Source organism: Peromyscus californicus, unplaced genomic scaffold (genome assembly GCF_007827085.1).
Source record: "Peromyscus californicus insignis strain IS unplaced genomic scaffold, ASM782708v3 Scaffold_9__1_contigs__length_137607984, whole genome shotgun sequence".
Classification (NCBI taxonomy): Eukaryota; Metazoa; Chordata; class Mammalia; order Rodentia; family Cricetidae; genus Peromyscus; species Peromyscus californicus.
In genome coordinates, this window is record NW_026294617.1 from 83,531,652 (window position 1) to 83,557,464 (window position 25,813).

The 25,813-nt window shown below is 48.1% G+C and overlaps 1 protein-coding gene across 3 annotated transcripts in view; it reads left to right on the forward strand.

Moving 5' to 3' along the window:
• Kcnd3 (potassium voltage-gated channel subfamily D member 3) overlaps positions 1–25,813 on the forward strand; it is a 219,464-nt gene that overhangs the window by 6,371 nt on the left and 187,280 nt on the right. For all 3 annotated transcript variants that reach the window (XM_052731601.1, XM_052731603.1, XM_052731602.1), the window contains one exon: positions 116–1,293. In XM_052731601.1, the coding sequence (XP_052587561.1) occupies positions 188–1,293 (1,106 nt within the window). In that variant the 5' untranslated portion in view covers positions 116–187. The remainder of the gene's footprint in view (positions 1–115; positions 1,294–25,813) is intronic.

A 25,813-nucleotide genomic window follows, 5' to 3' on the forward strand; every position in this document is an offset into this window, starting at 1 on the left:
GTGCTTTCAGTTTTAACTTGGAGACTTGTTCTTCCACTCAGTGACACTCCCTTTGTCCCATCCTCGAAAAATCAAAGTAGACTTAGCCCTTTCTCTGATCTCTTCTATCCCCCAGGAGTCACTGAACTAACTCCAAGCTGGTGTGCACAGTGTCTGGGCAGCTACCAGCCCAAAAGCTGGAGTCACCATGGCGGCGGGAGTTGCAGCCTGGCTGCCTTTTGCCCGGGCTGCAGCCATTGGATGGATGCCAGTGGCCAACTGCCCCATGCCTCTAGCTCCAGCTGACAAGAACAAGCGGCAAGATGAGCTGATCGTCCTCAACGTGAGCGGACGACGATTCCAGACGTGGAGGACCACTCTGGAGCGCTACCCTGATACCCTGCTGGGTAGCACAGAGAAGGAGTTCTTCTTCAATGAGGACACCAAAGAGTACTTCTTTGACCGAGACCCAGAAGTGTTCCGCTGCGTGCTCAACTTCTACCGCACTGGGAAACTGCACTACCCGCGCTACGAGTGCATCTCTGCCTACGACGATGAGCTGGCCTTCTATGGCATCCTACCTGAGATCATTGGAGACTGCTGCTACGAGGAGTACAAAGATCGCAAGCGGGAGAACGCGGAGCGGCTCATGGACGACAATGACTCTGAGAATAACCAGGAGTCCATGCCCTCACTCAGCTTCCGCCAGACCATGTGGCGGGCCTTCGAGAACCCACACACCAGCACCCTGGCCCTGGTCTTCTATTACGTGACTGGCTTCTTCATTGCCGTCTCGGTCATCACCAACGTGGTGGAGACGGTGCCATGCGGCACGGTGCCCGGGAGCAAGGAGCTGCCATGTGGAGAGCGCTACTCCGTGGCCTTCTTCTGCCTGGACACCGCCTGTGTCATGATCTTCACGGTGGAGTACCTCCTCCGACTCTTCGCGGCACCCAGCCGATACCGCTTCATTCGCAGTGTGATGAGCATCATTGATGTCGTCGCCATCATGCCCTATTACATTGGCCTGGTCATGACCAACAATGAAGATGTGTCCGGGGCCTTTGTCACGCTCCGGGTCTTCCGTGTCTTCAGGATCTTCAAGTTCTCCCGCCACTCCCAGGGCCTACGGATCCTGGGCTATACCCTGAAGAGCTGTGCCTCGGAACTGGGCTTTCTCCTCTTCTCTCTCACCATGGCCATAATCATCTTCGCCACTGTGATGTTTTATGCCGAGAAGGGCTCCTCTGCCAGCAAGTTCACAAGCATCCCTGCATCTTTCTGGTACACCATCGTCACCATGACTACACTGGGGTAAGTCAGTGCCACCGGCCTGGATAGGGTGAAGCTGAGGTGGTTGATCGTGAAGCTTTAGACGGTGTATCAGGATTGCCGAGAGGAGGTTTGGAGATGCAAAGCCCTTCACTCAAGTCGTGGAAGCTAGGGAAGTGGAATAGTAAGAAATGAGTGATTTGTTTGTGGGTGGTGACTTGCTCTGAATTGATTCTTTTGGGGCGGGGTGAGGCATGTGTTTTATAAAACATGGGAAATTAAGTCACTATGCCTTTCCTCCAGACAGGCAGTGTGGTGTGTGTGATGGCAGGGTGGAATGCCTCTAAGGACTCTGAAGGGGAGGAAGACAGAGCAGGTGGGTGGTGGGGCAGAAGGCTGTGAGAAGTTGGGTGAATGGTGTACAATCTGTACATGCAGATTTCCTTCCCTGGGCCTTCCTGCATTTCTCCTTTGTAGTATATTTGCAAACTGCTTTCTCTTTTGCCTCATTTGTCTTTTCTGCTGCCGCAGACACTCGTGGGTTCAACATCTCTGATTAGAATTTCTCTCAATGATCCTGATTTTGGGTTTTCTGCAAAGCAAGGCACCAGTTTCTTTTTTCTCACTAAAGGAGGAACAATCTTGTTTTACCAGCTGGAGTCGGAGATGGACTGACCCAGCCTACCTGCGTGCCTGTGAAATAGACTCAGTGGGTCATGTGGTCAGGCAAGCAGCAGTATCATTAGAGGGAGAGACAAGTGCTCTGTGAGATCTCAGGTGACCTTCCCTTCCAGATCTCTGAGTTCTCCACTCCACTGAGGTCACAAAAATACATTTACGGTGTTGGGATGTTATGCTTTCCATGAGAGGAAGGGGTCCCAGGAAGGAGATTAAAGTCTTCATCTTAACAGGATTAGAGCAAATGAAGGCAGCTGCTTTATGGAGACAGATTTCAGAGGGGTTCTGCCTCAGACTTTAGAAGCCATGAGACTAATGAAAAATCCCTCCACAATTCATATGCTGGGTCTAGATTTGCTTAGGCAAGGAAGCATTATATTGCTGATGGAGAATTCATGAAGCTTTTTATTTGGTCTTTGACAATTTGGTTGGTGGCATCCTGGTGGTTCAATTTTTTTCCTATCTGAAACCCTGTTGTGGTGGTATAGGTTATTCCATAGTGCTGCGTGTGTTTATCAGGAACGACTGAGCAGGTGATTGGACCTTTTAAAGTGATTACATTTGTCATTCTGCCACAAGAGAGGAGCAGAGAGGAACAAGGGACGTCACCATCCATTTGTGAAGGCCATGTTTGATTCCCTTTACCTCTGACTGTCTAAAGAAAGCTATACAGCCATTCTTCCCAACACCACACACACACACACACACACACACACACACACACACACACACACACGCACACGCGCACGCACACACACACTCATATATGTGCATATACAGGTGCACACATGCACACATGTGTGTTCACCAAATAGCTAGCTGCTCACCAGAGTGAATGCTTAACTCTGGAACTGATCAAGCAGCAGATATAAGCTTTTGACACCATGGGATATTTGGGATAAAGTGACCTGAGGACTTGGCTTCATATTTGTCCCTTCTATGCTGACCCTGGACATCCTTCACCTTCCTAAAGAAACCCAGGCACCTACCTCATTCCAACCCTTAAGCATGATCCTGATGTGGTCCTGGCTCCCCGGTGTCCTTAGTTGCCTCTTGATGGGATTCATGACACTAAAGGGAAGAACTTGTATTGGGATGAATACTAGGCAGATTGATGGGTGTCAGAGTTAAAAGGGGATCATTTGGAGATCAATAGGAATGTCACTGGCCACCTGCCCATTACTTTTTATTATTAGTATAATAGCATCTGGGTGTCTACTGTGTGTCAGCAGTGTACTGAGCACTTTGCATATATTATCTTTAAGTCCTCTCAGCCGCCTTGCAAGGTAAGAAAAGCTCTGCACTCTTTAAAGATACAGAAGGCGAGGCTCAGAGGCATTCAGTAAATTCTCCATAGTCACAGAGTTGATTTTCAGATGCCGGTCTATACACCTTCGATGTCCTTTCTCTTTTCACTGTGTCCCACTGTTCCCTTTCCATCATGGCCTCTAGTAGAAACCAGACCTTCAGGATTATTACTTTTTTAGATGGCCTCTGGATGTAATATTCTCTTCTAATTACATTACTAGTTGAGAAAATATGAGCTTGGTGAATATTGTATGCCGGGCACTGTCCTGGGCACACAGAGACTTTACACGTCACACATTTCCTTCTGGACAGGCCAGGAGGCTGCATTAGAGACCAGTGACTGTTTTCACAGCTAAACTTGGGATTTTACTGCTATGTTTACTGTGGGCTAACGGTTGATTTCTTTTAGTGTTCAGCATCAGGGGGTGGGGTAGACAGTGTTGGCCTCACATTTGTTTCCTGGAGGTCGTGCAGGGTGCAGGTAGGCTGCAGGAAAAGGCACTTGAGAGGGAAAAGAGTCTGCCTACACTGTGGACAGGCTGGGCTCCCTTGCGGGCCCTGGACCTCCTCACTCCATCCCCAATGATGAACAGGCTTGTCTCTCCACCCCCAACACATTGAAATGTCTAGCTTCTGAGAGGATAATCAAATGGGCTCGAAAAGAAGCCTTCGGTCCTCTCTTCCTTCTATTCAGACAAGTTACGAGACAGCGGTTGCTTTTTCTTCCTTCCACTCTGTCTGGCTGTAGCTCCGTGCTAGATCAAGCTACTTTGACTTTGACCTGAGCTGGCAGTTGGCACCATTACCAGGCTCGTTTGTTTAGCTATACATAGCAGGTGCTTGGCAAAATGCTTTTTAATGGAGGGGTCAGTGTAAATGGGGCACCTTCCTCATTTGCTTGGCCTGATACTGTTCTCAGTCTCTTCTAGATGTATCTGTCCTTTCTTGAGGGCAAATTGAAGGTTTGAGCCTGCAGCCCTGCAACAATCCCAGCCCTGGATGCTCTGTCTCAGCTCTGCTGCTCCAGGAGAGAGGAGAGCAGACTTGACTGGGTGCCTGCCCTGTCCACTGAGATGCTCTCCAAGACCACCTGGATCTTCTTGCCATTACTAGGGGACTTTCTGGAAAGTTTTGTTTTCTGTCCAAACCACATTCACTGGATAGTTTTAGTCCTGTTCAACCATTGAAGGAAGTTCATCTTTTTTTAAAGTCTATTTTGAATTTGAGCTCTATATGACCAGGAAGTATGAAGGGCCAACTCCACAGTGGTCCAGCTGCTTCCGGCAGTTCCCAGGACATACCTACCATGCCTGTGGGTCCTCCCTACCTACTCCTCCCTGAGTTCTCATCTCTAATCAACGATGCTTTCTTCAGCTCCTTCTCAGAGCAGTGCCAGCCAACATGCTAAGAGCCAAGAACAAGCGAAGGTGTTGGCTCTGCCAGGCTCTGGTTGCCATCTCTGTCTGCTTTCCCACCTACCTTACTCATATGTCCTCCAGGGAAGGAGCTCCTGAAGCCAATTATCACCATTTATTTAGTATTTCAAAATTCTTTATGCACACAAGAACAAATGACAGCCCAAATTATCACCCAGACTTGAAGACGTCTTTCCTTGGCAGGTTCCTGTGCCGGTAGGAAAGACCCCTGAGCTGTGCCCAGGCTTCCCTTGTGCTCCCTTGACAGTTGAGCTCCCAAATGCACCATTCAAGGATTAATTTCCGTGTTCATAATTGATGCTATAAATAAAACAAATCCCCAATTATCTCAGTTAACAGAGGAAAGGGATAACGTGGAACTCCCAATATTAAATAAGACCAACATAACTAGTTTGGGAGTGTATTATATGAGGTGAGTTTTGTCAAAGCAAATTTCCTTTCTTAATTTTGCTTGGCTTTGCTTAACATTATGGCTGACCTGGACTGCCTGAGCAAGTCCTTGGGGGAGCTCAGGTGAGGACATGGGGATAAGAGAAGTTGGGAACCTTTGGGTGTGTGCCCACAAGGGCCATGGGGGACTGACTTCTGGACATCTAGAATGGACTGTTCTTGGACGTCTTAAAGAGGGGGGTTGGGCTTCGGAAAAGTGGGGGGAGGTATGGAACAGCCTCTGCTCCTTCTATGGTGGCTCACCGCCACTGTTGACACAGTTACATAATTGTCATCGGCAGTCTATCTGTCACCCTGTGCTCTGAGATGCGAGCATTTTTGACAGTGTCCAAAAATCACTTTAACAAAAGCAGAATCGATTTTTTTTTTTTTACTTCTTCCAAGTGTGAAACAGTCTCCAGGTGATTTGCATTTCCCTTTAAAACCTAATCCTTGAGGGAGCCTTTCTGGGGTTCTAGGAGGCAGGAAGACTCCGGCAAGGAAGTAGAGAGAGGAGCATTGCATATTGGGGTTCTCGATCAGGCTCCCCGGTGCCAGAAATGGAGCTTGTCTGAGATGTGTTTTTATTAACTCTTCAATTTTCAGTGTTCTGTCTATACTTTCACAGGGGTCACCAATACTTCAGTGTAGATACTGGCTGACAGTGTTATCTGTGTGGGGTGAGATCCTGCCCACTGGACTGTTCACATTACATTGCTGAGAATGAGTGGCCTTCGGGTCTTTGTTGGCATTTCTTAATTGATAGTTCCCTGGTGCTGAAATTCCCAAGAGAGGATGCAAACTTATATCTCACCAAGGAATCTTTCATTCCTTCAATGTTTGTGAATGCTTATTGTGCACCAGAGTATTGCCGACTCTGAGAATACACAAGCACTATAATTGCATTCCAGTCCAATATGAATTTGCAAGATGAATCAAACAAGGTGTATTTCCCTTCCTCAGAACATGAATGGTTATCTTCCAGATGCAAAACTACATTGTCTTCTCCAAGAAGTCCTCCCAGCTTTTGAAGATCTGGGGATCCTCTTGCCTCCCATCACATCCCTGGTGTTCTACTCTGCCGCCACCACATTTTCTTGACTTTGTGTATTTCCTCCCCTTCCCCCCCCTACATTGTGAAGTCTTCAAGCGCATATCTTCACAGATTGCAGGACTTGGTAGTAGTAAGCCTTGATCCCTATTTGTTTGACTAAACAGATTTATACCTTGGCTTCCTCAGCTTCAACTTTCCCATTCACAAACCACTTCTGGCCACATGAGAACCCAAACCAGCCCTCTCTAGATGTCATCCATGCTGTCACCTCAGGCAGGGTGTTTGTGGGCAGAGCAGACAGGGAGGACAAACACTGAATCGAAGCTTTAGCCATAGGAGGGCTGAGACTTGTTGCAAAGAATGTTTGCCATGAGCCCTTAAATAGTGTTTGGCCACTTGACCATGATCACCTTGAGACACTGCAGGGCCAGGAAAGAGCATAAAGAGAACCATAGGTTAAGTTCCTACCCATCACAGTTCCCTTCACTTAGCTATTTATTCCCCAAATATTTATTAAGTTCTAGGCACTAGAATTCAGCAGTAAAGAAACCATTCTGTGAAGCTCACATTCAAATAGAAAGGACAATACAGTAAATAGATAAACAAATAAACACACACTATTAGGATACATAGAAGAATAAACATGGCATGGCACATAGGGAGTGCAGAGCGTGCTCACTCTCTAGCAGCCAGATCCCCTGGAAACAGATCAGAGGCTTAAAACTCTTGAGGGACTTCCTGTTTAGAGTCATGGTGGCATGGTGGTCACAAGCATCATGCTTGAATCGATTCTCTCATTAACTTTCTGATCTCCTGCCCCCTCACTACAGAAATTCCATTAGGAGTTTCCTTGCTATTCCAAGGGTAGCATATTAAGGACCCTTCTACCTGATGACTTTTGCATGTATCATTCTTTCTGACTGGCATGCTCTTCTCTAGACTTTCCATATTCCTTCAGGTCTCTGTTCAGCATCCAAGAGGCCTTCTTGATCCCTTAGTATAAAATAACATGGCAATAATCCAGGCGAGAGATGGTGGTGGCATCATGGGTGAGAGCAACAGAGATCAGGGAACTGAGAGATCCTTGTCTAGTTAGAGGTAGGGGGCTGGAGGGCTAGCTCAGCGCCTGCTGTGCAAGCCTGGGGACTTGAGTTTGGATCACCAGAACCTCCTTAAAAGCTAGGCACAGTGGCACACCTATGCCCCAGCACTGGAGTGAGGGCAGTGTGAAGACAGGTAGGTCTCTGTAAACTCACTGGACAGTCAGCATAGTTGGGTTGAGGCACTTCAGGTGAGAAACTCCATCTTAAATATTAAAGGTGAAGGGAGATTGGGGAAAGATATCCGAAGTTGACCTCTGGCTTCTACATACACATGTGTGTGGGGATATCTACTCGTATGCACTAACAAGTAGACCCCCCCCACACACACACACATTAAAAGCAGAAACAACAGGAAGCTTTCTCAGGAAGTATTCACTAGCCCTTCTTCCATGAAACCAGCTGAAAAGTTTACTGCAGGAGATTAGCCATGAAGATCTTCCACATCCTTGGGAGAAAAAATTGGCAAGAAGAGGCTTGTGAGGTGACTCAAAGTCCAGGGCAGCTAGCTAAGACATCAACAGGGAACCAGAAAGCCTAGAGAGCCATCTTGTAGCCACAACATCTGAGAGAGAGGTAGTGTAGGCTGGCAGCAGGCATAGAAAGCTGGATGGAACGTCTCCTTTTTCTTACCCAGGCAATAGTACTGAGTATGTCATCAGTTGGCATGCACTTACACCATCATGAGAGACCAGCTTTGGCTCGGACACAGAGGCCACTCTGAGACTGTACTGCAGACATAGTTAACTCACCCTCACACTGGGAGCCTTACAGTGCCTTTGCTTTCTAATCTGGCAATTCAGATCGCTGCAATTTTTGGAAAAGGATTTCCACGCTGGTATTCATTTCACAGCTCTCTTCCGGAATGTCTGGAAATCAATCTCAACCTCTCTCTACTCGGCTTTGTTTGTGCTTCTCTCTTTAAACACCCCAGTAAACACAAACATGATTCTTCCCAAGGAACCACAATTATTCTGCTTTGAAATACTGTAAACAAAAAACAGAGGGCCCTCCCCGCTCCTCAGCCAGGGAAGAGCCCCTCATCTGCAGCTTGAATGCATTCAGTTCTCACACCCAGGAAGGAATGCTTGCCCTGGGCCATGCAAGGCTCCAGACTACACTCCAGAAGGGCTAGGAGTGCGGAGCCAAGGACTGGAGCAGAGTAATCTTCCACCATCACTGAGCACACGAGCCTGCATACAACTAGCCATTTCTAGGAAGCTGACGCTGGAACACTCATTCATAAAGATTTTTCTTTTGGTGATGTTCAAGTCCCTATTTCTCTATTTCTGGGAAGTAGAAAAGTCAGGCCCCAGAAATCTTCTTTGGAAAGAGTGCATAATATTGACCTCAGACCAACTTCTAAGAAAGATTTTTTTTGAGAAAGGAATTACTCCTATGTTTGGGGACATCCACTCAACTGGCTCCGTGTTGAGTCTGGCCTCTTGTTTGCCCATCTGTTTTCTTCAGACCACACCAGCCCTATGCAAACGATAGATGTGTGAGAAGGTGTGACTGGGGAGGGAAAAGAGCCCAGCCTTGGCTGACCATGACTGGGTGGAAGAAGATTGCATTTAACTCATGTAATCATATTCTGGGTGCCAGGACTCGAATGAGTGTCATTAAACTGAATCAGAAAAATCGTTTTAATATAAGTGCCACCTCACACGCAAGCTAGTTGATGGAGAGATGGATGAGGCTGGGGACGCCTCCTTTGTAATGTGATGCTGTAAAATCCTATCACCTTCATTATTTCCCACCAAGCCAACGCATCATAATACCCATGAGTGGCAGAACAGCTTGAATTTAATATACAGAAAGTCCAATCAAACAATAAATGGATGGAACTATATAAAGAAACCATTTTCTGGGAGGCTGGCTCCATTCTTTGGGATTCAGCTCTCTGACACATGAAATACACATCAATTTTCACCAACTAATGCAGCTGCCGAATCGCCACATGCGATATTTGTTTGCTTCAGAAGTGGCAAAGGGGACCTTTCCCTACTACATTAACTGGCTATCAATGCAAAATTGCAAATCTCATTTTCTTTGATTTGCATCCAGTGGCTCCCAGTGGCACAGCAAGGTGCCTTGCAATGGCTGCCAAGTGGAAGCGTGGTCCTCCCTCCATCCAGGAACCTTATCACTCTCAGCAGCACCTCATCATCTTCTTTGAACAACTAGATAGTCACCAGGATTAGCATTGTAGGAGGCTAAGAGTCTCTACTTTTAGCAGTCATTGTAGAGAAATGGTCATATCTTGGGGTGTGCTGACACACTCTGAGTGTCCGTGACATTGGTGGTCCAAGTCCTTCCTTTGAAGTTGTACAGAGCAAGTGCTTCATTCATTGGCTTCCTCCCACCAACATAGCTCTCTTCATGTTGCCTTCCACCCCTACCTCCCAAACAGTTATGGAGTGATTATAAACACAAATATCAATAGACAGTCAAACAAAAGAAATGAAAACTAGCTGCTCAAAAATCATACAATACTGTCAAAGGCTGATAGAGAAGAATTTTTTTCTCCTTCTGGTATGAGATCCTTTTCAAAGCTATTTTTCCAATGACATGAATAGCAGAGAGCTAACCATAATTATAGGCTTTTAGTCTCTAAGAAGCATCATTAGTTTACTTTTACTTCTCTCTGGACATGTGTATATTAGCAGTGGGGGAAGCTTAGGAGAATTAAACTAACCAGTATCAAACCATAGATATCATAAATCTCATTTGATTCAATAAGTATTATTGAATATCCAGTATTTGCAAGGAAATGTTGAGATATAAAAATAAACAAGAGGTACAGTGCTTGCCTAATATGTACAAGGCTCGTGGTTCAATCCTGCTAAATTGGATGGGATCGGGGGGATTTAGAGAGAAAGAGAGAGGGGGGAAGAGAAAGGAGAGAGATCCTAAGAAGTTTGTGATATAGCAGGGTAGGTGAGTATGCTCACAAGAGTGTGCAGGGAAGAAAGGGTCACATTCTGAAAAGATTTGAAGTGTGTATTACCGAATAAATATCTAATATTTGCTGATGAATGAATGATTGGCCTCACAGAAGTGGTGACATTTTTAGCCAGACCAACAACAGCAAGTAGGATTAATAAGTGGGAATGGAAAACCCAGTAAATCATGAAGGGGTATGATGCTTGGGACACTTAACTGCTGTTTGCTGGTGTTTAGGATATGGAAACAGGAAATTGGCTACGAATAAGTAGGAACAAAAGGCTTAGAGACTCAGAGGACCCAAAATAGAAGGGTGAGGAGCTCATTTTGTGGGCGTTAGGAGCCACGAAAGATGTTCTGGGTGCATAAAGGAGATCCGGTTCCTTGATGACTGTTAGAAGATTTCTTAGATGCAAGATGGTCATCCATGGGCTGATCAAGTAAAAGCTAAAGAAGTCCTGACCTGAGACAGCTGCAGCAGAGCTGGAGAGGACGCAATGGCAGTGCAGCCAGGAGCAGTCTGAAGGGGCTCTGGAGCACAAGAACGGCCAATGGGAAACACAAAGCTGCAGAGACTCAAGAAGGAACAGGCTGGTGAGGGCTCATCAAGGAAGGACCGTGACCTTGCCTTTGGGTCTGTGATGTTTGCTGATAACTCCAGATGTTATCTGGATAGAACATGGCTCTGGGGATCAGCAGGGAGAACAAAGGCTGGACGTAGTTGCTCAAATCATTGGTTGAAGTGAGACAATCAGAAGAGATGATTGAAGGAAAAATGAATGCTGAACCGAGGAAGGAACCTTGAGGAACTCTGTTGTCTCATGTCTTACTTGGGCGCACAGTCCCATCAGGAATATTGTCACCATTTGCAAATAATATTGCTAAAAATTCTATCTGGTCTGTCTTCCTGGCCTATGGAAGTTCATTTTTATACTGTGCTTCTGCTATAACTAGAAGGGAAGGTTGGTCCTCTGAGTAAAACAAGGTTTTATTTTTAGTGTCCTACAATGATAAATAAATAACAGCACCCACCAGGGGGAAATTTTTGTTTATGGGTTTTGCAATAACAGATAAATAAATATGCCCTTATGTTGGCATGTGGATAGGAGATGAGACCAAAATGGTCACAGCAGACCAAGAACCATCTCTGCCTGGCTCAGGGTGATGCAGATGTAGAGGGGTCCAGTCTTCCCTGTTCCTTTGCAGTGTCAGACCCTGTAACAACGTTTTAAGAACTTGAGACATTGCTTCTCCCACTTGGTTTCTTCTTCTTGGGGAAAAAATGTTATCTGCACCTGCTGTATCGCTAGAACGTCCTCTGACATGATCCTCATTTGGACCTTTGGAAAGCAGCTAGGGAACAGGATGTTTTCATTATTCAGTAAACATGCCTCATAGCAAACAAGACATATCTAAGTTATATTAGGAACTTCAAAGAGAGAGGGGAAATAAGGCTCAAACCCCTGTGAGGTGGGTGCTTGATCCCACTCTGCACATGAGAAGGCCGTGACACTGTGCCCAAGCTTCCACGCTGCGGTCACACTGAGGTCTTTTGGTGCCATTTGAGTTCACTGGGCCTCCTACTGACCCACGGCCCAGTAGCATATGTCTGTGCTCACAGCACTGTATTCCAGGCCTCAGTAAGTCAAGGAGCACGAGTGAGATGTGAGAAGAAGGGGACAGTGGAGGTAGCATGTTAACGAGGGCTCCATGGATGCTACGGCATTTCAGCTAGACCTTGAAGGACCCTGGTGGAAAGATCAAATGCATTAACTTGGCCATTTATTTAACAGGTATAGTGAGACTGCTGTGCATCATACTAGGAAGTGAGGAAGAATTTGTGGACAGAACAGAAAAATCCTTGGAATTGACATTCTAGTCGGCGGAACTAGCAATAAACAAATAAATGTAAGCTTTTAATCCCAGCACTCAGGAGGCAGAGCCAGGCAGATCTCTGTGAGTTCGAGGCCAGCCTGTTCTACACAGCGAGATCCAAGCCAGGACAGGCCCCAAATATACACAGAGAAACCCTGTCTCAAAAAAACCATAAACAACAACAGAAAACCACAAAAAGACAAAAAAAAAATAAATGTATAAAATGGGAATGAAACATTGAAGTAAAAGCTATAAAGAAAGGTATAAAGCTGGGAAGGAAGAGAAAGGGGAGGCCTGATGTGTAGGGACACCTGAGAGGCCACAGGACACAGCTGCTCATGGCTTCCTAAGTGAGAGCACCCCCAGCAGTCGGTTAGGAGTCGGAGAGTGGCTGTGTCCGGGGTGCAGCGTTGACTTAAGAGCTGTGATTGAGCCTCTTTAGGGCTGTAATCCAACAGTGGAGAGGTGAGTGTTTGCCATCTATGCTGAAGACTGAATGAGTAGAAATAGGTTCACCCTGACCGCGAGAGATGACTGCCATTACCTTAACAACAGTAGCTGATGATGCTTAGCTTCAACAATGGCCTAGGCGTAAAGCTCAGCACAGGTTGTTTAGATGCACCTAACCCTCCCAACCGCCTTAGAAAAGAGGTTTCACTATTGCGCCTGGCTCGCAGTTAAGTCTCGCGGCCTACTCAAGACTGACTGCTTGTCTGTGGAGAGCCTGGGATTCCCTTAGTGCTCGTCTGTACCGCATCCACTCTTGCCCGTCAGCCATCAGCCCCTTCTGTCCAAAGGAAAGTGGAGTGCGTTTCCTGAGAAGAGGGGAAGAAATCGCCTTCCTAGCCTTGTCGTGTGCAAAGGAGGGAAAGACACACGCATCCCAGACTCTCTAACGCCGCAGGGCTGAAGAGTTCAGGTTTCATGTACGACAGGTACGAGAGGAAAGAAAGTGTCCAAGGGCAGGGAGAGCCCGCCAGTGGGCATAGGCATGCGGGAGTTAGGCTTGCCTGGGCTCATGGAGACATGGGCACTGGTGACAAAGAAGGGGAAACAGCGAAGGCAGAGGTGGGAACTTTCAAAACGTTGCAAACTCTCCCTTACCCCCAAAACATATGTGAGAGGGGAAATACGCATCCTACACAATCATCTTCTATAATAACTTTTTCAAGAGACGATTCCCTTCCCTGGAGAATTTCTGGTCCCAAGTTGCCTTGTTGCTTGGCACACCTTACTATTCCAGAGGCCTTCTAGCTGGACCACCCCGCGCCCCCCCCCAGCCCACTAAAGGCATCATAGCTCTGCCTATTTCTGAATCGAGGGACCCTGGCCCGCTAGGGAAGAGGGCTGTGCTCTTCCACTGGCCCCAGGCCTCCTGTCCCCGGTTTTCCACACCCCTTGGCAACTGGCCCTTTGTAGTGATCCATGACGACTTTTAACTTCCAGAAAGATGGGGCTGGGGAGTGGAGAGTCCCCTGGGGGATGCAACCCCTGAGATGTCACAGCCAATGCTGGCCCCTCCTTGAGGAAGCCTTGTACCTGGTGTGGATGTATCTCCCTTCAGGATATCCTCATTCCCACTCTGCTGGGATTTATTTATTCATTTGTTTGTTTGTTCGTTCGTTTGTTTATTTAGTCAGCAGTATGGCTATGGGACCATCCTGCCTCTTGGATGCCATTCTTGCCTGGGAGAGATGAAGACGGCCAGTTCACAGTATGTAAGCCTAGGGTGTTTCTGTGTTCCCTTCATTTTCGGCCCCTCTCCCTTCTTCCTGCAAAAACTCCTGGAGTCCTCCCCAGATTTCCACACCAGAGAAAACCCATGTGCTTGTCTTCTGAGCCACAGCTACCTTGGCTTTACCTCCGGCCCCTTCTCCTCCTTCAGTGGAAATTTGTTTCAAGCGAGCAAGGGCGGTGGTGTCAGTTAATAAAACATTCTCCTGCAGCTGGACTGGCACGCTCAGAGCTTGGGCAGAGCTTAGGGAGAGATTAGGAAGCTCCATGCCCACTCCCCTGTCCCCACCCCTACACCGTGCCTGACTTCCGAATATCTCCATGTAAGGACAACTTCTCATCTGAGGAGGAGAGGCTGCGGAGTCCACACTCAAAGTTTAGTACTTTATGCCTGAGCTGGCTTATGTGGGTTGGCCAAGTCCTGCAGCTGGGGTGGAGCTCTATCTAAGGGACTGTGGAAAGGCCACCAGATTGGAAATCAGGGGAGGCGAGTGTAGCCTTGCGAGTCCTGTGACCTTGGGAAGATTACCTCTCCTTTCTGGTCATTAGTGTCTTCTTCTGAATGGTGAAAGGATTGCATTGGGTGAATTCTCAGTTCCTAGCCAGCTCCTCTAAGGCCCTGAGCCTTTTCTGCTTCCAAGGAAAACAGGTCATTAGCTTAGTAGCCTGGGTTATCCACAGCCTGAAGAACTGGCCTTTAAATGGCCAGACACTTGGCAACCTTCCCACTTCCATTTCTCCTTCTTTAAAAAGGCAGAAGTTAAGAGTCCTTGACCAAAGTGCCCATAAGAAATGCAAGTCTACAGGGAGGCACGGCAGGCCATGCTTGGAGATCCCTTTCCTAGGAAGACTTCAGGAACTTGGTGATAAGCAAATAGGTTATGGTCAAAGTCAACAGCTCTTGAGGCCCCGGGGCAGAGGTCTTGCTGGAAAAAACAACAACACAACAACAACAACAACCAAGGAGTTGTGAATCCAGCACCACGGGATGATTGTTATGGCCAAGTGAGTGGTGGCATCAGACATCAGCCCTGGGAGCAAGAAGGGCCTTTTAAAGGGTGAGAACTGATAGGCATTCAAGCCCGATGAATGTTAACCTCAGAGTCTAGTTCACTGTCTCTCTTTGGTGCTGGACTCACCCACCCCAGCAGATGGCATCAGGTCTGCCTACATGGTTTTGGGGATAGGAAGCTGCCCCGTTGGCTGCAGCCTATTTCTTTGCTGGGAAGAGTCAATGATTACAGGCCTCTTTAATACAGAACCTATTCTCCTCCTTTCATCCAGAAGGACAAGGTCTTTGAGGAGCTAGAAAATAGTTCTGGAAGGCAGCGACAATTATGATCACAGAAGTCACTTGGAGACTCAGTTATTTGTCCTGGGGCAGACTTAGTGTGGCCAGGTCTCACTGGAGTGTGTGTGGAAGCTTCTAGAGTGAACCCTCACCCAGGGTGCTTGCTAGACCTGTGGGATGAGCAGTTAAGAACCTGTGTACTATGGCTGGCTGGCTTCTGGGGGTAACTGGACCCACCACACTTCCACTGTTTCCCACTACTCACCCCTATAGACAACTCCAACTCTTCCATGCCTTACCCTCATCACCAACTTTTTTTTTGTATACTGTTATCCTGATTTCTGTCAATGGCCCTTCCTTTTTCTACTTCCCTTATTTCATTACCCGGGCTCCCCACAGGAGCACAGGGGAGTCTATAGGATGCTGAATACATCTATATGCTATATAATCTATAGTGCAAACAGCATGACTTACCTTGGTTTAAGTTATTTGAATGAAACCAACCATTAAATGATCATGGAGGACCAGGGAGATGGCAATCTTGCAGGCTCTGCTGGGGCTGTGAGCATCCCATTGACTTTCTTTTCAATGCAGGGAGAGGATGAGAACCAAATAATAGGTGGCTGAGGTGGGGACATGGCTAAGATATCACATCTAGGGAATATCTCTCTCCTCTCTCTCCTCTCTCTCTCTCTCTCTCTCTCTCTCTCTCTCTCTCTCTCTCTCTCTCTCTCTCTCTCTCTCGGCTCCTGGATCCAAAGGCCTGAATTCAGCAGTTTCTGCTTTCAAGCAGCTCTGGCCCCTCAGGTCCTGGACCAGAGCTCCTGGCACGTGTGTGGCTCTCAGTGGATGGCCACTGGCTCGTTGCAGCCTCATCATGACCATGTGATTCTCTCCAGGTGGAGTGAGAAGCATGAGCAGCGGTCTGGTCAACACACTGAGCATAAAACTTGAAGCCGAGCGAGACCAGACAGTGAGCCCAGGTCCAGGGCTGTGCGTTTTAGAGCATGAAGTCGAGGAGGAGCTGCCCATCCAGATAGGGTGAGGCCAAGAGATCATGAAATCTACTCCACTCTGAGAAATCACCAAGAGATAGAGCTGGTACGAGCCCATAAATCCGGCCAGAATGGTTTTGTAGAGCTGAAAAAGAAAGGTAATCCAGGCAGAAAGTGAAAACTGGAGGGAGAGAGAAATGGGTGTCGTGCTCCTAGGGGAGCTTGTGTGAGTGTGAGCATGGACACAAGAAGGCCTCCAGCTGGGAGAGTGGCAGGTGAGGTGGAGAAAATTCTCCCGAAACCTTGCCGTCATCGAAAGTGGACATTGTTTTCTTTTTGCCACTGGGAGTCCCTCTGTCCTTGGGACTGCTGAGAGGTGACCCATCCTGCCCCAGGGATGCATCTTCTGCTCCTTAGATGAAATGAACCCCCTACCTACCTCCTTCTCTCAAAGAGTGACTCTGCACCTGGAGAATCCAGAGACTGGCAAGAGAGGTTCACTGTTCCTTGAGGTTTCAGTCCTGTTTATGAAAAAAGTCCTGCTAGGGGCGGGTGGGCTGGGGCAACAGAATCTCCAGCTGCTACTGGCGCTCCAGTATGCTGTTGCAGGTTCCCTTATTTAACCAACAGATATTTCTGACATGCTGGCTGTTCTGACCTTATACAATGACGAGCAGCTGTCAAGTCTGGTCACCAGGCACAGAAGATGACCAAGACAACCTGGAGAAATGTATCAAGTTGACCGTGGAAAAAGATGAAGTGCAGAGCAGGGAGACAGCTAGCCCCTAACACTCCAGCACCTTAGGAGTCCTTTCTCCTGGTGGAGCCCACCTTGGTTAGAAGGCTGATGCCCTCTCCTTCCCTGATTTTGGAAGAGCCATAGTCAGTCCTGTCTCCATCCTATCCCTGTGTCTCCCTCCTAGTAACAGCAAGCACTTTGAAAATACCACTTTAATTCTGCTTAAAAAAAAAAAAACCCAGCCCCCTTCCCCCAATTTGCGTCACCTTCTCAACTCAACTTTAATGGCATTTCCCTATAGAACTGTGTTTCACAGTGTGGTTACCTGACTTTTCCTTTGACCTTGCTCTTAACCTGGGACCATCCAGGGCCCTTGAGGCAGGATGGCACTGTTAAGGGATCTGTTTCCACCCCTCTTGGCCACCTTTGAGGCTGAGGGGTCCTGTGTCTCTCCAATACCTGATTCTCTATCCCTAATGTGTGTTGTGGCCCACAAGTCGGGGGCGGCTTCAATATTCTGTGCTTTGTCTGTCTGAGGGATCACTCCACCCACCTGCTATCAGGGTCCCAACTGGGCCATCTGCAGTGAAAATCTGCTTCAGCGCAGCCCTATGTGCAAGGCAGGCAGGTCCCAGAGCCTAGACCTGTGGCCCAGGAGGAGTCTTGGCCCCTCTCCCCTCCCTGCTGGGCTCTGGCCAGCAGCCCAGGCATCTCTATTGGTGTGTAAGCGCTCATTTCTCTCCTGACCAGCAATAGAGTTATAACCAGAGGCAGTCTAAAGACGCTGGCTGTGGGTAGCATTGGGACGATCCAGCATAGGGTCATGTTCCCTCTCCCTCTTTGTGGAGAATGACGCCCTATGAACATTGAGACGGTGACTCTAGGAAGGTAGCGAGCTTATGCTGAGAGCAGCCAAGGCTATGCATTGGCAGTAGATCTTTCGAAAAAGAATAAACCATATGTGTGTGGTGGTTCCACAGTGGGCGTGCAAAGCCCCCTGCCTGGGTTTATCTCAGCCCCAGAAAGCTACCTAGAAGATAATTGTGACGGTTGATGTTGATTGCTAACTTGACAGGATCTAGCATACCCTAGGAGACAAACCTTTGAGCGTATCTATGATGGAGTTTCTAAATTGGGTTGAAACTGCACTAAATGTGGTTGGTTAAATCCTATGGAGGTGGTGTATGGGACTGGATAAAAGGAGAAAGAAAGCTGTGTGTTCATTTCTTTCTGTTTCCTGACTGCAGAGGCTGTGTGACCAGCTAGCTCACGCTGCCGTCATGCCTCCCCTGCCATGATAGACTCCAAATAATCCTTTCCTCCATTTAGTTTCTTTTCTGTCAGGGGTTTGCACACAGCAGAGAAAAAGGTAACAGATGTAGTCATTCACAACCTTTTGTCCACTCACTCATCTCGGTCAGAGCATCTCCTCTGATCTCTAAGCTCTGTCTTTCATGATAGCACCATTTCTCTGCCTCATCAACCCTATTGGAGCAGGTAATCTGATGGCCGACATGCTTCCTCCACATGTGAACTCTGACCGTTGGAAATGTGGCAGGGCTCTTTGTCTGAATAGTAATAGGAAAACCCTTATGTAGTAGACCTCGCAGTGCTCTGGGTGTTCGTTATCAACTTGCTTTCAGACATCCCCATCAAGAGGCATTGTCATCACTGCCCTAGAGCTGAGGAAACTGGGGCACAGAGAGATTAAGTGACTTCTCCGAGGTCGCACAACTTCTCAGTGTTGAAGCAAGGTTTTCAGCTTGGGCTTTCTGCCTCTGTGACCCTGTAACCTCTACACCAGACTGCACCCCCAAGGTCACAGTGCTGTGAAGGAGAGAAGGGCTTATTTGCTAGCCCCTTCGTCAGCTCCATTGTGAGAACCTGAATCACTTGGCTCTTATTTCACAGGACATCACTCATAGTAGATAATGGCTTCAATTCCAAACATTGGTTATTTCTCATGATTCTACTGTTTTAGTGGACAGTGCAGTTGTCTTAGACCATCTGGCTCTGCTCTTGCCCCAGGGCCATCTGTGATTTCCTAAGAGTGGTCTAGCATGAGCTTCCTCACAGTTCTGGAGGCTGATGAGTGAGCGCCTGAGGCATCTGGGATGGATGGCTTAGCTCTGGTCCCTTATCACCCAGCAGAGCTGAGCAGAGTAGAGCCCTCCATTGACGGCAGTTGCAAAGTTCCTAACCACTGCACAAAAGGTCTAACTCTCGGTGCACAAGTTCTTTTCAAGTCTCTACTCTGTCGATTTTGTGAATATGTAGTGGCCAAGTCTCCATTCAAAGGACAGAGAAATCAATCACACCTTTTGACAGAAGGAGCTGTGATGTCACATCACACAAGGTATGAATGAGAAGGGGTGAGAAATGTTGATGACCATTTTTGTGACCTATCACAACTGATAAGTGCTTCCCATGAACCACATGGATTAAACTTCATAGTGAGAAACAGCAGGGAGGAATGACAGGATGTGGGGTCCACATGGGAAAAGGCCAAGTGTTTCTACTGAGGTCCAAAAGCCAACATAAATGCAGGGCTTTCCATCCCCAAGTGTGAATATATATCACCCATGCTGTGGCTCATTTGGTTGGGGTTGGGAATACAGTAAATGTTCAGAGAATGGATTCTTCTTTCTGCCATAAGCCATGGGGTAAGGGGCCATGGACTTACTTGGTACTGATTTTATGATTGTACCTCAACCATATCTTACGTTTCTAGCTGGGTTCCTGGCCTGGCTTCTCACAAAGCGCCTTACTGGCAGGGGCAGTTCATAAGACAACAGACATGTCTGGGGACCACCCTGGCTATGCCACTTTCTTCCTGTGTGTCCAGGCAGAAGTCAATGTGGGAACCTCATTCTTTTCTTCTGACAGATGAAGATTGGCATGCAGATTAAAATAACGACGTTTATTAAGTGCCTATGCTGGAGGCTGGCGGGAGAGCACTCTCAATATTAGCCATCCCTGGGGCTTGGGTGAGCTCTGCTGCCCTTGTCCATGGGTGGCGATGGCCAGATGAACAGAGCTGTCACTGGTAAATAACTCTTGGCTCACCCAGGAATGCCAGATGGCATGCCAGCAACTCGGGCCAAGGAAGCACACACAGGGCAGAAGCTATGGGGAGGACAGAAATGGGACTAGAGCCACCCAAGGGCTCTGTGGCATCATTCTCATGGCCTGGTGAGATCTGATTGAGTCCTGTTATACATGTGAAGAAGGTGAGGGGTTGCTGTTAGGCAGCACCTCAATCAGATTAGACTCAGAACAATCACTTCCTGGAGGATGACCTTCAGATGCCTCCCTTCAAATAGTCTTTCCCCATATCCATATCCTCTCAGGTCCCCAGCCTGTTCCTACACCACATACACATCTTCAGCATGGGGAGAGGGAGAGAAGACGTTTAGACAGTGGAGAGGGAGGTAGAAAGGGAAGGTGCTTAGTAAATGCTGGCAGCTGCCAGGGATGTGATGGGACTCACAGAACAGCCTGTGCCCCTTCACTAAGCAGAGGTCAACCCTGGCTTTCAGACACCAGGGAACCAAAGAAAAGGCCGTCCTCATCAGACCAGTCTCCATCTCTCCCTTGAGTGGAGCTGCCTAGAATGAGTGAGGAAACAATTATTCATCAGGGATGAGTTGGTCAGGAAACTGGACATACTCAACAAAAACCAGGAAGCATTATGCCAACTAGGTCTGTTGAGGGTGACGGGTCTTCTCAGAGCACAATGGCCTTGCTGGCGCCAATGCCTGCTTCGTGAGGGACTGCTGAAGACATGCACTGCATTTCTGATGAGCACAGGTGGACAGGCCCTCTCTAGACAGCCAGAATCCTGGCCTCCAGTCCCTGGTGGCTGACCCGGAAAAAGCAAAAGAGGTCAGACTATAGCCCAGGTTCCTGAACAGAGAGGTCTTTGCCCCTGAATTGTAACGCCCAACCTCTTTCCAAGGCACAAGGGGCTAAAGCTGCCTCTGTCTAGGTCCACCTGCGACTATTTTGTCTGGTAGAGGAGAAGGGGTAAGGCACTGCCCTAGGAAAGAGGGGGCATCCCTGGAGAAGGAAGCTGGCATTTGGATGGGGTTCCCCCATCTCTTGCTAACCTCACTCACTGCCAAGGCCCCAGGCTCCCCTTGGGCTTCTAATTAAGAAACAAAAAGATGAGTGTTGGGGAAAGTGCTCTGGAAACAGTCTGTTCTGTTCTCGCTCCATCCCTGGAGACTCACACTCATTCCCATCTTAATAGGAGGGTGGGGGTTGGAGGAATGTGTCTCTAAAGTCAAAGCAGTGTCTACAGCTCATCAGACTTCTCCTCTTGCAGCCGGGGTTCCCACGTTCTCCACATCACCACTGTCCCCAACTTCCTAAGGATGACCCATGTGGTCTGTTCTTGTCTACTTTCTGGGCTTGAAGAGGGTGTCAAAGGCCATGCTATTGGTGACCCTTCGCTTGAGGCTATTATGGGGAGAGAGGCAAGGACCCTTGACCCTGTCTGGTCTTTGACTTATATAGTGTCCCCACCCCAGGATGGCCTCTGTGTCTGGAGGGTGACCAAGGACTATGAGGTGTATTCAGGGTTGCTCAGTGAGGCCTTATCCAGCATCTAGAACTAGTGATCAGCTCTCTTAATGAGAAAGGATCTTTGGTTCTAGAATATATTCTCTGGCCTTGAAATTTCAAGCCCCAAATAGTTAGCAGGGCCCTGGAGGGCTTATCTGGGCTCTTCTGTAAAGCCAGCTCAGGCAGACACCAAGGGTCTTTGGCCATGGAGTGTTCGAAGCAGAAAAATTACTAGGGCTTTGAGACAATTTGTGAAGCTTCTTATACCTCGGACCTCTGAGGAAGGTATTCTGCCAATCACTCTACTGTGTACCTACTGTGTCTCTCAGCACCCAGCATGGACAGCACCATGCGTCTGTGGGTACAGTTGCTGGTCTCTTGAGTTCCACTCCCCTTCCAGAAGTAGGCAGGAAGTGAATGCTATGTCTGATCTCTGCTGACTTTTAGAAGCAGAAACCAATGAGCCCAGCCAGTGTCTTCAGCTTAGATGGTAGGAACCTTTGGGAGCTCCCCACTCCTGGGACTCCTGAGAGAGGCCCTTGTCTGTTTGAGAGTGGGAAGTGATGATGGGTGAGGTGCCTGGGGCAATAGGGAGAAACAAGACCCCATCTAATGGTGGGGGGGTGTTCTTTGGCCTCAGGGTACCCAGTGTGGAGCATTTAAACAATGAAAAACTACTGCCTGCTTCGCTGTGTGTAGTCCTTACTCATCCTTGGAAGGAAATCTCCATCTTTGAGTAATTACAGCAAGAATGCTGAAGATTTTGTGTAGAGTTTAGAGGGAGCTGATAGGCATGGGGAAGTGCTTCTGGACGTATGGGCCACTCTGTCCACTCAAATGTACACTCAGTAACCACAGCTGGAACACCCCTGAAGTAAGCGGGCAGAGCCCAGCTTGTGGAATTTCAGAACAATTACTCTGACTAACCATTCTGTAGTCTGGCTTGCTCTGTGAGTGTGTGTGTGTGTGTGTGTGTGTGTGTGTGTGTGTGTGTGTGTGTGTGTGTGTGTGTGTGTTTCCCCTTCTCCTGTATGCATCTGTCATTGAGTGATAAAATAGAACATGATGAGTGTCATTCTAAAACAATTACAAGCAAGATTCGTAATGGCAGAGCTGGAGAACATGGCATATGGCCTCCGGCAGCCTCTGTGTAAAAACTAATTGGGAGGTTTTGTTTCTTTACCACCACCCCCAAAAAACCAGATTAGCTTCATACTGAAGGAAAGAAGATCATCAGAGCCCCACACACCTAATGGGTGGGTATTGAGGACTCTAGGACTGAAACAGAAGGGCTGTTGGGCACTGTTGTCTACCAGGACAGATGCCAGATGGAGGGTCTTACCAGCTGCAAAGGGTTGATTGATGGGGGACAATTGGAACACCCCTGAAGAAACAAAGCTAAGTGGCCCAAGTAAAGAGTTTGTGGGGCTTTGGGGAACACAGAGAGCGGAGGCTAAATGCAATGTGCTTTTATTTCATCGGTTTTGATTCTGCTTAATGTCTCCATTTCCTCCCTCTGGCTTGAGACACTTCCTGCCCCCCAGCTCCCTGGCAGCTCCTCCGCTCTTTTCATACATCAAAGACTTAAGTGAAGCTCTCAGGCCTCCTCGGGTCTGCTGATGACCAACTTTTCCTCCTCTTGCTGGGGAATGACTCTGTTTCTGAAAGCCATGAGTGGGATCAGAGTGATATCTTACGTGGACTTCACAGAGGACTGGGGGCATTTCCTGAGCATGTCAACCGTGGGTGTGGCCAGGGTGGGCACAGCTGGTCGGGGAGGCTGCCCTTTATACACTGCGTTGGGACCTTGACTCTGTTATAGGCTTCCTCCTCTCCCTCCATTCTACCTCACCCATGTCAGCTGTGTGTGAGCATGTGTGCACACATGCCTGTGTCTTTCTATGGATACGTGCTGGTGGTTTGGGGACAGCATATCTCCAGGTTACCAAATCAATGGGCAGAGTCCATAGAGGATCAGCGTCCTTGACTGTGTCCTCTGCAAAAGCAGCACCATGCTCTGATTTGCAGGACAGTGGAGAACTCAAGTCTTCTTTACTAGGAGCTCCCCAAGTCCGACCTCGACTGTGAGAGCTCTGTTCTGCACCTTCCCCTACTCCAACATGTCCTGAGAGGGACTTGCAAACTCATATTGTAAAGAGCCAGATATTAAATCACTTTAGGCTCTGTGAGTTAAGTATTCTATTCCAACTACGCGGGCTTTGCTGTGGTGGTGCAAAAACAGTCACAGACACCAGAAGGAGCAAGCATGGGTATTTCCAAAGTTTACTCGTCAAAGAGGGGACAGATTTGGCCATGGTTTGTTATGTAGAGAGGAGAGCTAGTGCCTGACTTCAAACTGCTGGATGATGGCCGAGGTGGGATGGTGTGAAGCCTGGTAACTCCAGAGCAGATCCCACCGGTCTGCCAAACAACCACTTCCGTCACATCCCTGGGATGGAGGGGACAAGACAGAGCCAAGAACCAGAAAATCACCGTCTGGGCTGCACAGCAACTTGTGTGTGTTTGGTGGTTATCAGTCGGGATGGCATTGCATGGAATTGGGAAGTAGCCTTGAGAAAAGTACCATGTTGCTTTCCGGGGAGCAACTGCAAGGTGTCTAGTAGAGAGAAGGAAGGTATTCCACCTGGTGCCTTTAAGAAACGAGTATGGAAAGCCGGGCGGTGGTGGCGCACGCCTTTAATCCCAGCACTCGGGAGGCAGAGCCAGGCGGATCTCTGTGAGTTCGAGGCCAGCCTGGGCTACCAAGTGAGTTCCAGGACAGGCACAAAGCTACACAGAGAAACCCTGTCTCGAAAAACCAAAAAAAAAAAAAGAAACGAGTATGAAAATGTGCCACATCGAGGAATCATAATCAACATGCTTTGCTGTAGATGCTTTGTCCTATACTTTATGGTGACCATGGGCCTTAGGGCCCCAGGTTCCTTCTGCTCTATCCTATTACAGCACAGAGTAGCTAAGCTATATTGGCTATACTTCTGTTAAGGATTCGGAAGAGGTGGAGACAACACTAGTTGTGAGTTAGTTTCCTCTCTAGAGACTTGTAAGAACAGCTTCACCTATCTGGACCTCAGTTTCCCTACAGCAAGGTGCCTGAGCACAGAAGAGAGAGGCAGGGATGTTTTCAGAGAAATGTTTTCTTGGACTGGGTTAGTTGGAGGCAATGAGCTGACCTCAAGCCTGATATTGGGCTGGACCTGCTCTTGAAACCAGGAATGCTGCACATCGGGAAGAGAAAAGTGGGACTCGTGAGCTCAGGCCAGGCTGGAAAGGCTCCCAGAGGGTGCTGAGCTCACAGCCCAGACCCTCCAATCAATAGGCCATGGCTATTTATAGCATCAGCCGGAGAGAAACTTAATTATGATCAAAAGGAGCTATTTAATACCGTGCTTGCCGAAGACGCAACCTCTTGTCAGTGGAAATTAATCAGCATCAGCGGCTGCCGTGGGCTCCTGCCCCCTCAGGTTCCGGAACTTGGGAGGCGCCTGACAGAGCACTGATGACGTCCACAGTCAAGCAAAGTCATCTCACATCCAGTGGTCTCCCCAGGGCTCCAGACCCCTGGGGATGAGGGAGAAGAAGTGGGGGCCAGGAGGGATCTTCCTTCATTTCAAGGCCTGTCCCTTCCCTGGCTGCTCCCATCTCCTGCAGCCTCTTTCTTTCCCTCCTCTTCTCTCCTCTCCTGTAGGATTAGTGACCTGCCCTACAAGTTTGGTGCTCTGACTCGGTTCTGTGAGACACTTCCTAGCTAGGGGGATTTACGCTACAGTCTCCTCAACTGCAGATTGGAGATAATAATAGCACCTCTCTTGTTGGGTGGCGGTACGTGATAACACAGTCACTATGTGAATGGTATCTGGCACATACCAATTTTTAAACTACCAGTAAGTTTTGGCTGATATCCTTACCATATTACTACAGCTGCCTGGGTGTCTGGTACCTGTGCTGCCTCAGTCAGATTATGAGCCTCTCAAGAGTAGGGATGGGGCCCCTCTCAGTGTCCAGTATAGTGTTGGTCATGTAGAGGCTGTCTAAGGTGTGTTGGTTGCTCAGTCCGTTTGATCCGAAGTAAAGATATTCACTATCTTATCAATTCACTCCTTAATTTATTATAGAAACTGTTATGGAGTTCTCATGTGCACAACCTTTGCACTGGACACTGAAGATAGGAAAATCATTAAATACAGATGAGCCTTGTATGCCAAGCTGCGTGCTACTCACTGAGCCAGACACGTGTGTAAATGAATCGTTAGAGTGCAGTAATAGGAGCGTGGCCGACCTACCTCCAGCAGAAGTACAGGGATCACATCACAGGAAGCCTCTTGGTGTAGATGCCCCAGGGATAGACTTGAACAATAATAACAAGTGATGAAAGGGGGTGTGGAGGCAGAAG